General features: G+C 50.2%; 1 protein-coding gene across 2 annotated transcripts in view; it reads right to left on the bottom strand.

The window, feature by feature from the left end:
- Window positions 1-3,055: 3,055 nt before the first annotated feature.
- Window positions 3,056-13,016, bottom strand: part of DNMT3A (DNA methyltransferase 3 alpha) — a 101,996-nt gene continuing 92,035 nt past the window's right edge. For both annotated transcript variants that reach the window (XM_081069047.1, XM_081069046.1), the window contains exons 20-23: window positions 12,879-12,964; window positions 11,082-11,151; window positions 10,175-10,293; window positions 3,056-9,431 (exon numbers count right to left, since the gene is read on the bottom strand). In XM_081069047.1, the coding sequence (XP_080925173.1) occupies window positions 9,290-9,431; window positions 10,175-10,293; window positions 11,082-11,151; window positions 12,879-12,964 (417 nt within the window). In that variant the 3' untranslated portion in view covers window positions 3,056-9,289. The remainder of the gene's footprint in view (window positions 9,432-10,174; window positions 10,294-11,081; window positions 11,152-12,878; window positions 12,965-13,016) is intronic.

Raw genomic sequence — 13,016 nt, 5'->3', positions numbered from 1 at the left:
CGAGATCGCCCCGCAGAGCAGAGCAGCTCTCTCCTGAGACAGGCAAGAGGGGTGGGTCGGGGGAGGAAAGACGGAATAACGGAAGTCCTCACGCTGGGCCAGCAGCACCCAGGAGATCAGTAAGGCTCGTGTGGCTGTTACACGAGCAGTCATGGCCAGCAAGCGAGAGACAGAGGGAATTTTTCGCTCTGCTGGTATTTTTCCTTTCCCCGGCCAAGTGTGGGCTTTGTGATTCCCTCAGGGCCCAGGCATCCCCAGAGGCCCCGAAGTTCCCGCCCTCCACCCAATGTGCCACTTTGGCCAAAGCCCTGAACGCAGCAACGGACACAGGGCGGTGTCTCCACAAGCAGGGCTCCTTCCCTCCCCAGATCCAGAAGCCACGTGCTTCTCAAGAAAACCAAAGCCAGCTTTCCAAGGAGAGGATGGAGGCTCAAGACCGGTGGCTAACCTGCCCAAGGTCACACAGGACTTGGATGGGGCTCCTTCGAATGCCATGGTCTTTCTTCTGACACAGTTCAGGACACCTGGGACCTCAGGCTTGAAAGTAAGGGGTTGACTGAGATTTGAATCCAGCTCTGAAGATGGCTGTTTTAATGGTGTATCTCTCAGGGGCCTCTGTCTATAACCTCCCCAGTCTCCAGGCACGTTCCTTCCAACCCAGCTGCAGCCCCTCATACATCCCAGATGAGTGGAGGGAAAAGTGCCCCTGAGGTGAATGGGCTGTGGCCTTTTAAAATCTATTGGGACCCATCAGAAAGGGTCTTTGGGGAGGCTGTCCCAGGGAAGCCCCAAACCCCTTGCATATGACTTCCTTATGTCCCCATTTCCATACACTCTCTTCCCCTCGCTGCAGCCCCTCACCTAACACCCACATGCCCCAGGAATTACACCGACATGGCTGCCGCCTCGGGCCCTGCTATGGATGGTTTTGGCTTCTCCACCAGCCAGCTCCCAAGTAGCCTCGTCTCCCTCCCTCCTCTGTTCCACTTGACCTACCGAGTCAAACTTGCTGAACCCAAGGACGTTTCTCTTGAACCCACAAGCCTAGGCCTGGTGGTGTGTGGTACCTCCTTCCCTCCTGGGCAGTCTCAGTGGGCAGGGGACCCCCTCACTTCATAACTGTCCAGCCCTGACTCTTCCCTGTCTCTCCCTACACCTCTACTACCAAATGACCGGTGTTCAAATCCTGGACGTTCACAGGGTGGTTTTTATGAATGAAATGGCCCCAGCAGTGCCCTCCCTTAGGCTCTGGACAGACCATTCCCAGCTCAGATGACACCTGGCTTTCAGAGCTCCAGGGCACCCATTTCTCCTTAACCTTGAACCAGAGTCTCTAAGATTTGGTCTGAATTCCATCCCCCACCAGGCTTCCCCCAGGTAGGCACACCAGGTGAGCTAATTATCAAAACTTAGAGATCAAGTAGTGTTGTTTCCACCTCTTGCTTCTCAAAAAAAAAAAGTCTTAAGTCTTTACTTCCCCGCTGAGATTAACACGTTTCTGAACTGGCCAAACTGAGGACTACATTTTTGTTTGTTTTTTTCCGAACTGAGAGTCTCTGAACTAAAGATGAGCTATCTGTGTTGACCACTGGGAAGAAATCAGGCAAATGTGTCAGGAGTTAACCAAAATGTTCATCTACTTTGCCCCAATAAGTCTCATTTCTGGGAGTGTATCTTAAGGAAAAAAATACAAACTATAGGGGGTTAAACGCCAACACAGATATTTATTGCAGCTCTATTTATAGCTAAAATAAATGCATATATATAGAAACAGACATCCAACAAGAAAACGCCATGTAGCCATTTAAAAAAAAAAAGGAATTCTACATCAACACTGAAAAATATTGAGAAAAAAGTCAGATAAAGTTAAATGTACATTTACAATTTTGTAAAGAAAAGTGCCCATGAAAAAAAAAAGCCTTTTATTTTTTCTCAAAATTTCCTCTTATAATTTCTTTCAAAGCTGCCAGCAAAGTGGTGCAATCCTAAACCTCCCCCGAGTTCAATGTGGGCAAGAAACCTTGACCAACCCTCCCTCCTTAAAGAAAGAAACCATTGAACGGACCTGTTTGGCACTTAGGACAACAAATGCAGCACAGAATGTCCGGGGTCTTAGAGTGAGATGGAGTAGGAAGTTCCTATTTTTATGTGCATTCCGATTCAGTCTCTTAGATGGTGGGGACAGGGAACTAGTGACAGCCAGGGAAAGAATCATGAGAATGAAGGGGCACTGTGTATGAACGGCTCTTCAAACCACAAGGCACCATCCACTTGCAAGACAGTTCTGAGGGGGGGCCAGGCAGGGAGAGGAACCCAGACTTGGGGTCTCCAGGAAGGCCACAGTACCCCCACATGGCTATCCACCACTTCTTAGCTAATCAGGGCTCCCTGCCCTCTGGACGGCCCCTTGCACTATTGGCCAGAGGTGAAAAAGGATTTTCCTTATGCTTGGCTGAAATAGGCCGACTTCTGCCACCTGGCCCCACTTCTGCCTTCCTCATTGAACTACGCAGAATAATCCCAGCCCCTTGGACTTGCCCTGTGTTTGCAAACATCTCTCAATTTTCCCATGTTTAGGCCAAATGCCTGGGTTCATTATAAGGTCCCTGCACAGTCCAGACTGCCCACCGCTGGGTTGCTCACGTCTGGACACCTTTGTGTGTTGGAGAGCCCCCTACAGAGGTCAGTGCTGCCCACAACCAAAGCCCACCACCTCATCTGACAAGATACTGGCACAAAGCCCTCTCCTCTCCCCACTCTAGTCTGAAAACTTCGACCACTCTGCCCAGGACAGAATTCGCTTTTCCAGCAAACTTGTCTCACAATAACTTATCCTGAAGCTTCACATCAATCAAACTGTCCTTTTCCCCACCCAGTTCACAGTCCCTAGTGAACGCTCAGGCAGGCGATGTTTGAAAGGGAGGAACTGCACTGTCGGGACCCAGCGCTAGTACTTAACCCCTTGGAGAAGGCTGTGAACAGTTATGTCAGGGGAAAGGAGACGCAGGACAAAAGGACATTATTACGGTGCTTTTTCCATTTTTCTTTTTGCACAAAAACAGTCCATTTATTCAAGTGTTCTCCAGCACAAGTACATTAGAAAGGAGCTTTATTATATTCTTCTGGGCACAAAAAAAAAAAAAATGTGATGAAGGCGGAACTGACAGACTTTCTACATCTGCTGTACGCATTGACCTCTTTAATTATTTCATAAACAGCTATGTCACGAGCATCACTTACACAGAGATACAACAGAACACCGGAGAGCGGGGGTGGGGACCCACTCAGGGCCCCCTTGCACGCGCCCCTCCCTGGATGTCCCAGAACCAGACTGTGAAATGTACATTATTATTGTCAATAAATAGAGAAGCAACCCTAAAAAAAAAAAAATACAGTGGTGAAAGGATGCTGGAACCAGGAGAAAAAAAAAAAGGAAAAAAGAGGAACTGAAGAGAAAGGGAAGAGGGCTGGGAAGGGAAGGATCTGGGGAGTTAAATCCTGCATTTAGCTGCGTGGAATGTGGAGTAAAAGTGCTCTGCCGCCGGGGTCAAAGCGAAATCGTCTGTAACAGTAAAAGTTATTACCAAATCAGCTACGGAGTTTATTCTTCAGTATGAATACATGATTTCCCACAAATAAGTAAGCACCCGCTACTTCAATGCCTCAGCTAAAACACATGAAATCGCTCATTTAGTTTTCAAGTACAAAGTTAAAATGCCTTTTTAATAATAATATATCAGAGTAAAATAATAGTCTCTTTTAAACTCCACTACAAGAAAACAAAACAAACAGTCATTGTCCAGACAGCAGACTTAATTTAACAATATATATTTTTAATAAAATGTTTTAGCACCTTGTTGAGTCACCTCCTCCCTCTGCGTATTCTAAGGAATTTCGGCCTTTTTTTTGTTGTTGTTGCTGTTTGTTGAATTCTAGGTCTGTGCAACCAAATCAGTCTGTGAGTGAAATGGGACTAAGGTGAGGCTTTCAATCCCTGCTCATCTCCTCAGGTGCGGGGCTGGAGGCCACCAGACTGGGGGTTGAGAAAGCCACCCTCCCAGGCCCCTCGAGGGGGAGTTTTCCAGTTACAGGAGCGCACAGGTCTCCGTTTGGGGCAACTGAGCCAGTCACGACTAGCAGAGACTTCTATTCTTTTCCTCATCTGCTGTCCCCCTCCCCCAAACTCCACTGCCTAGGGTCAACGGTGAGCAAGAGGTCACCAACCACAGGCCACCTCAGCTGGGTCTCTGCAACACACAGGTACAGGACGGGCTGCCCTCACTCCCCAAAGACCCCAGCCTTCCTTTACCAAAATGTAAAGATTTGAGAGCTTCTGCCAGAACAGTGGAGTCCATGCTTTATTCTCTTTCTTCCCAGATCCTCCAAACACTTGCAGGGAATGGTGGGAGGGCCATGCTCGTTCCAAGCTAGGTTTCCATAACACCTTTCCCATCCTGCCTTGGAGGAAAGGCTTCAGCTGCTTCCCACCAGAGGACAGGACAACTCCAGTGTCACCTCTAATCATAAGGACTGGGAACAACCTGACTAGTCAATGCCAGATGACAAATTCAGATTCCTTATCTCTTGGATCAAAATGGGGCCTGGCTAGAAACTCAGTTTTCACCAGAATCTTGGCTCTGCTGCTCCCCTGACCAAAGCAAACAGCTAGCCCTCTTCAGCTCTCACTGCCTGGCAGGCCCCACGGCCCTAACCAACAGCTCCAGGGGGCTACTGCAAGTTTCAGACAAATGACGCTTCTGAAAGACACCAGTGCCACAGCAACTCTGCACCAAGCAGGACAGCAACAGAAATTCAAAACCGCCTCCAGCATCCACTTTATATATACTTATATATAAAGGTATGAAAACTACTGATTACGGTCTTGCTGCACATTTCCATGGCCCCTCTGAATGATTCTTTCCCTTGCTCTTATGGACCTTGCTGCAGAGATGGCGGGTCTCTCCCACCTAAGCTTCCCCAGTATTGCCAGCTAAGCGGGAAGAGCAAGGAGCCAGCCCTTGTTAGACTAGTTCAATGTCCAACGGCCTTCCTTCCTGCTGAGTCTGCCCGTCCCAACCTGCACCTTAGTGACCCACCACAATTCACATGGGCATCTCCACCAGCCAAGTACTGCCAGGCCTGTCCCCAAAGCTAAGAGGTCCTGGAAGCTCTTCTGCCAATTTCTCACAGGATGTCCAACAGAAGAAGGTTCTGCGGTCTAGAGAGAAAAACGGATCGTAACACACTAACGTCATCTGCCAATTGCAAGACCCCTCCCTGCTGCCAAACCTCACGGGCTGCTCCCCCAGCTGTTTCCCAGTCACAGGGAAGGGGGTTAGCACCAGCCAGCCTGAGGCCCACCGGGCTCAGCAGCCACCTGCTGGAGACCAGCGTCCTTCTCAGGCCGGCAGGCGACGGCTGTGACCCTGGCACGAGTCCCCCGCTACTGCCCCAACACAAGCCACAGACCTCTTTGGCACCACACTCCACTTGGCACCTGCAGTAAGTAGGGGCATCATCCTCAGTCCCTAGAAGCCTGTTTCCAGGGGTAAATGGGCCTGTTCTTTAGAAAGAATCTCACTGGGCACACACTCCAGAATTTTCCCTAGGCCTTAGTTTCTCCTGCTCCACTGCCTCTACCCTCAGCCTCCTCCACAGCAAGTGTAACGATCCCCACCTTAATCCTAGGATGGCCCTGTCGAACCACAGCTCCCCTTTAGGTGACTGGGTACCTGTCCCCAGAAGCCAGCCCCTTAAGATCGGACGTGGATTAAGGGCATCCTGGCATGGCCAAGTCGGCACATTCCCCAAGTCCCCTGCACCCCACCAAGTTCTACTGTGGGACTGAGCCCACAGGTTGGCTAGAAGAAAAGCTGGTAATCGTTAACTCATTCCTGCGAGGGGCACCTGGTTAGGTTGCTAGGCCGGGCAACCAGCCACCAAGGAACGTCCTCTGGGAAGCTGGCCTGTCCGCACTAATCCTCAGGCCTGCCACGTCCCTGGCTACCACTGGCTACCACTTTTCTTCCTCACACCACCCCTTGGGGGGAGCTCAGGCCTTTGGGAAAGGCAAACCCCTTCACATAAGCAGTGGACGAAGGCCTAGGAGAGCCCAGAGAGCTGAAGGTCTGCAGAGAAAGGCCCAAACTGTCCCCCCACAGGGGCTGGCCAGCGGGGGAGGGAGCACCTTGGACTGCCTGAGGCAGCCGTCCTCCCCCCAGCCTTCCTGGAGTGGTGCTGGTGGACTCCAGGCCAGGGAGATGGAGCCTGGCTGGAGCAGAGGGGACGGGGTGAGCGCCACAATTGGGTAGAGGGACTCCAGACAGGGAGGGTGGAGGTATCCCCCCTCTCCTAAGCACTCCAGCCCCCTGGGGGCCCACCATCACCGCCTGCCGCCTGCCACCGTGTGGCAGAGCTGGCAGGAAGCAACTGGGTGTGACCTTCAACGCCAATCTGACAAGGAAACTAGTAGACTGGAGTCCAGAACTAAGCACCCCTAAAAGGAATGGGAGACTGGCCACCAGCAGTGAGCTTACTCCTGAGCAATGAGCAAGGGATTCAAAGCCTTGGTTTAATTTTGTCACCAAATACTAATTTGCTTTATTCAAAACATGAGGTTCACCGTCCCATTGATTTATTTTGAATGGAAGCCCCTTGGCCAAGACAGACCTGGGTGTCAATTATACTTTGGTGGGGGGAGAATAGGTAGGGGGAGCGGAGGGCTGACTTGACTGGTGCCTAGAGTTGCAGGTCAGTATCACAGGTTGCTAACAGAAGAATCTTTTGACATCACCAGGGGCAAAAGAGAGAGAACGCTACCTGCTAGAGGAGAGCACCTGCTAAAATAAAACCTCCTCCTTTTCCTGCCTTCAGCACCTAGCAACTTCTGGGATTGACAGTCTACCTGCAATCAGGGCAACAGAGGTAAAGAGCTGCAGGGCCTGACTCCACCAAGTCCTGAATCCGGGGAGAGTCGTGCGGGTGCTCCCTGGCCGCGTGAGTGCATTTGTTATGCAACGGTCTAGAAATGTTCCTGTGGATGCGTGTGGGATTGATTGACTGGTGTGGGGCTTTTGTCTGCAGTGGGACCTGAGGCTCAGCACGAGCCCCCTCCCTCCGCACCCCACTACATAATATTTCTTATACATGACCCTATCTATGTATTTATATAGCGCCTATCACCGTAGGCCCTATCTTTCTAGGGATGCGAACTTGGGACCATGTGCTTGACAGCACACCTCCCAGCCCTGCCGGTCCCAGGAGGTGCCATCCCCCCTCCCATTATAAAATATATATCTCTATATGCCACATATCTACACCCCATCTATCCAGGCAAGCATCTGCCCATTGGGCCCTCACCCTGGAGCCGCCAATGCCGTCCCCGCCTACCGCCAACGCCAGGCTGCTCGCCTCGGTAGGAAGTGGAACCAAGTGTCATGCACTTGGGGCTCCAGGTGCTGCTGACTCGAGGTAAGAGCACAGCTATCATCAGACCAAGCACTAGAAAAGAAATACACACCACTCCAATCACACACACGAGGAGAGAGATGGCCCAGTCCTCCCTCCAGCCCTGACACACGACTTGAGGAGGGGAAGTAGAAGAGAAGAGCAATGCACCGGAAGGCGGGCCGGGGACCCTCCCCGGCCGCCCAGCTATCGCTGCACCTGGTGGCCCACCTGGCCCGAGGGGTAGGGAACCAGGGCACCAGGACCACCACTGACTTAGAAGCACCCTGCTCCCCGCACCTTGGTTTGAAACCTAAAAGGAGGGGAGGGTGGGTTTTTGTTTTCTTAAAGAAAATCTGAAAACAAACAGAATTATAACCAGAACCATAAGAATAATTATAACAAAAGGTGTCATCAGCCTCCCAGTAAAAAACTGCAGCCGTTGGAGATGACCAAAAACATCACATTCCAGGGGCTGGAAGCCGCCTTTGTGCAGAGGGTGGATGGTGGGGCCTCATAAAAGAACACACAAAAGGCGACTTTAACAGGCAAGCACCAGTACGTTTTGTATGTTTTTTTATTTGCTCCAGGTGGGGTTTTACTGTCACTTGCCCACACTCTGGATTATTTCTGATCCCACCACGAGGAGCCCTCCTCGGTTCAGCTAATGTTGAGAAACTGGGAATGAAGACCCCTTAACCTGCCATCTTGCTGAGGGAGTCTCCTTTTTGAAAAAAAATCTAAAGGTTATTATGTGAGCCTGGATGAATTCCACTCTCAGCTGTCCACCGTCCCGACCACCTCATCTCACCCCCCCTTTTTGGCAGGGAGAAGCAGGAAAACACTGTTCCCAAATTCTCCTTCATTTCGTTAATACCAAGGGAGGAAACCCCACCTTGGTAGTGCTTCACCCGCAAGCTATCTCCCTCTTTTCCATCCTTGATTAAAACCCTTTGCACATAAGGCAACGTGGAAGCTGATGTTTTTACTCATCTCGCTGTTTGAAAGCACCATTATGAAGTCGGGTTGTACAGTAGTTAACAGTACCTTTTATATATATAGCTCATATCTATCATATATATATAAACTGTAAACAAGAGGTAACAGCGGCTTCTAGAAACTGATTTTCTTCAAGGTTTCCTGTGTGGTAGGCACCTGAAATACTGTATAAAAGGGTCTTGTGTGATGTTCTCGTCTCCCTGTTGCTAGTTGGGTTCTGTTTTGCGTGACCAGGAATGGTGCTAGCAAGACAGTTCAGTGGCTGGGAGGGAATTCTGCCGCCTGAATGTCTCTATTTTCTGTCCCCTGCTTTGTTCCTATCTGATCAGGCTAGAGACAACAACAACAAAAATATATAGTTTAAAAAAAAAAATCCAATACCAATATAGATTTCTAAAGAATTTCCTTTTTTCTGTCTCTCCCATCTTTCCTCTGCCAGGTATTGTTACGATTTTTTGTTACTGATTTTTGCTGCAATAAACCCTCTTGTTTCAGTCACAGCAATAAACAAAAACCCAAACAAACAGAAAACCCCTCTGAAAAGAGAAAACAAAAGGTTTGACCAAAAAAATAAAGGAGGTGGGGGGGCGGGGGGAGAGCTTGGTTGTGTTTTTAAATAGGACTGAAGATTAACATTGAAAAATCAGGAGATGATGTCCAACCCTTTTTGCAAGGCAAAGCCCTCCGGTGTTTCCGCCTCTGTGGTTTTTGTTTTAAATTCCTTTTTCTCTTCTGGGTGCTGATACTTCTCTCCATCCTCACATTCTTGGTGTTTTATTGTGTTTTGTGTTTTTTGTTTGTTTGTTTAACTTGGTGTCACTACCTCAGTTTGCCCTCATGTCCCTTACACACAAGCAAAATATTCCTTCAGCGGAGCGAAGAGATGGCGGATGACCGGCACGCTCCACGACCGGCCCAGCAGTCTCTGCCTCGCCAAGCGGCTCATGTTGGAGACATCGGTATAGTGGACAGGGAAGCCAAACACCCTGGGGAGAAAAGGCAGAGGGCAGGGGTGAGCGCTGGCCTGTGGGATTCTGCCGAATCTTCCGTCCTTTATAACCAATTCAAGACTCGGGCAACCCGCTACTCGGTGGATTTGAAGGAAAGACAATCACAGCCTAGAGATTTATCGCACAGTAGAAACAAAGTTAGTATTTGTGAAAAACACCTGCAGGAGGACAGGTGTTTTAGATTAGATCCACCGTGGGTATCGGAAGTCTAAGTCCTAACAATACATCCCTAATACCTTCCTCACCAGAGGGGTGGAAACCCTACAAAGGGGACTCTTGCCCGACTTCAAACGTTCCAGGAGTTCCTGTTGACTCTGACTGTTTGTCAACGGTCTCTTTGGCTAAATCGCAGTAACACTGAGGAGGAGGTCATCTAGCCCGTGAGTCCACGGTGCTCAGGCTGTAAGGCCCACCTGGCCCTGTGCTGTCCTGGTTTGTAAGGTACGTAAAACGAGCAGCTCGCGTTAAGGAAGCTCCTGTAGCTGCCATGTCTCCTTGGGGTTCACAGGACCTCTGAGAGCCAAGACATCATGGATAGACGCCTCCTACTTTAGGACCATCCCCAGGAATCTGCCATGTTGGGAAATGCCTGGGAAAACCCACTGCTCACATACATCCGTGGAAGACACAGTCTGGCCAGGAGAGACAGTGGTCCCGGCCTCAAGGACAAGTCAGCACACACACACAGCCCCACGACACCTGCACACGGCCTGGGGTACCTTTCCATTTCAGTGCACCATAAGATGTCCTCTTTCTCATTCATGAAGACGGGGAAATGCTGGTCTTTGCCCTGCTTTATGGAGTTCGACCTAGTAGTAATGGTCCTCACTTTGCTGAACTAGAAGACGAGGAAAGAGGAATGAGCATCACTCGCTGGTCATGCATGTACACTGTGTTCCGGGCGCTCGCCAGGGCCTGGTCCGTCCAGGGGACCGGCGAAGGCCCCAGTCGTGAGCCTCCGAAGACCCCACCGCCTTGCTTGTCTTCCTACTTTGAGGTCACCCGGCCATCTTCAGTCTAACCCCGCTGGCCAAGGACCTGAGGTGTAGCAGCTCGAGCCGCTGTCCTTCCTAAATCTTCTAAAAATTGCTTCTTTCACAAGTGTAGTGACTTGCAGGCAAAAAGATGCCACATTTCTGGGATTTGCAGACACCCCAGTGCTGGCACCTGCTCTCACGGAACCTGATGCCTGCCTGGTGCACTCACTCTGGGAGGTTTCTCCTGAGAGAAACGGCGTTTCCACATCACAGGAGGATGTCTGCTCTGAAGGCTCATGAAATAGGTCCTGGCCAAAAAATTACAAAGCCCTAGAAGATCTAGGGCCCTCAGCAAAGATTTCTCAGTGTCCATCCCCCATGGGACAGCAAGCGATGCTCGACCAGAACGGCTGAAGGCCAGCAAGGACTTCTGATCTCTCTCCTGGCCCTCCAGGCTTTGCCCTGGACCCTCCCATTGAACCTACTGTGTGCGTGACTCCGTATCACCTCCTAAACCGCATTCTCCACACTAGCTGCCCGCACAGAGCCCTAGGGCAGGCGGAACACAGCCCTGGTGACAGCTCGACCTCATCCTGTCCTCTGCCCTTCTCCTTAACCCCCTGCAGAGGGCACTGACGCTGGGGCTAACCTTGGCTATTCGGCCATGCTCCAGACACTCCTGCAGCTCCAGCTTATCATTCACAGTAGATGCCAACGGCCTAGGAGGCAGAAAAGAGAAGGTGACAACAGAAACCAGGAGAACAGGAACACACCCAGCAGCCATCTGATTCACACGGGTAAGCAAAAGGGGACTCCGTTTTCCACACCTGTTGGAAGCCCTTCAAACTCCCCCAGAACACGTGCACACACTACAGCCATCCAGACACAAAACCACCGAACATTATTCCTTAAAGGTGAATTCGAAAGTGGTCTCAAAGTACAAATAAGCAGGTAACACCTGCCCAGAAGGAGGAAAACCTAGTACTTTTGTATCAGTTATTTTAAAATATACTGAGTTTTAAAAGCATCCATGGCAAAGCAAGCTTGGGGGGGACAGCATGTTGTGTATCTTGGCTACGGTGACCATGACATGGGTGTATACACTGGACGAAATTCACTGAAGTGTCTACCTTAAAGATACAATTAACCCGACTCAGATTCTGCAGACTCCCCTGAAGACTAAAATTCTGAGACACTGAACGTGTGACTTCTCAGAGGGCAGACCAGATCACCGAGTATCATCACCTTCAGCGCAGGTCTTTTCTTCCATTTGAAAATACTTAAGGTTGCACATAGTGGTCCATCCTCTCAGTGTGGAAACCACAGGGACCCACATTCCAACCGCCCCTCCCGACTCCTCTGTTTCGGACCCCCACACACTCCACTTGGTCCCACCTGGTACCCCTGCTCCTCCCGGAAACTCAGAGGTCTAGAATTTTAGACTTGGAAGAAGCAGGTGGGGACAATCCCGTAGTACCAAGATCTGTCAGAAGACAGTGGCTCCATGAAAATACTGGACTATGTACAAGCCAGTCCATTTTCCCACTACACACATCCATCTTGGGAACTTTAGGGGGGCACTGAGTGTTTTCAAGTCAGCTGTCCCACTGACCTATCTCTTTCCCATCTCGTTCAGCTCTGCTGAACGCGTAGAGGCTGGGGGAGTTCCTGCAACTTCGTGCTAATGGCAGAGATGGAGATGAGATACCTGAGGCCAGGCTAAATGCTGTTTCCAATTTACAGGGTATTACCAAGGAGGTTTAAAATCCACATTCAAAACATTCTGGAAACTATTTCCCTCCCTAAGCGGTATCTAGAGTGGCTGAATCGCACTCTGCTTTTGAACTGCTCGCTCTCAATCGGAATTCCTTTCTCCTCATAGGATTTTTAATAATGCAATTATTACACTGAAGAAATGAAATTTTCTACGTGTGTAACCTAAATAAAGAGTAGCCTTCCCACACACGACCTGAAGCCAACTAAGTGTGTGGGTAATAAGTGAAGCAGGACCCTCTAACCTGCATGGTGCTGCTTCAAGATGCCCTCTGCTGCGGCAGGATGTGGCCGGGCTGTGGGCAGCTCTTTGCCATCCCAACCCCATCCTCTACGACTTAACCTCAGGAGACTAAGGCCCAACTGACTCTTGATACATCACCAATGTAGGAGAACCAACTATTTAACTCAGCAGCATGGTGACTCTTCTTTTGCATAAATAGTGTGCTTTTAAAGGTCCTACATTCAACCACTAGTTATTCGTTTGTCAGGCAAGTATTTTCTATACCCACTCCCCTTCTTCCTCAAGAAGGAAATGGAGAACACAGCAGAGCAGCAAGCTTATCAGCAGGGGAGGCTGGCCCAAAGCGATCCCCTCCTTGAGCCGGCCTACCGCCGTCCCGCCTGCAGACACCAACCCGCAGCCACCCCAGGCCCGGGAGCTCTCACCAACCTGTTCATACCAGGAAGGTTCCCCCAGAAGTAGCGGGCCCTGTGTGCAGCTGACACTTCTTTGGCATCAATCATCACAGGGTTGGACTATAAAACAGGAGAGATTAAAGATGAGCGAGAGAGAGATGATGATTAAATA

This window comes from Rhinolophus hipposideros (genome assembly GCF_964194185.1).
Source record: "Rhinolophus hipposideros genome assembly, chromosome: 12".
Classification (NCBI taxonomy): domain Eukaryota; kingdom Metazoa; phylum Chordata; class Mammalia; order Chiroptera; family Rhinolophidae; genus Rhinolophus; species Rhinolophus hipposideros.
Note: the sequence above shows the minus strand (reverse complement) of the source record. Positions and strands in the feature narration are given on the sequence as shown.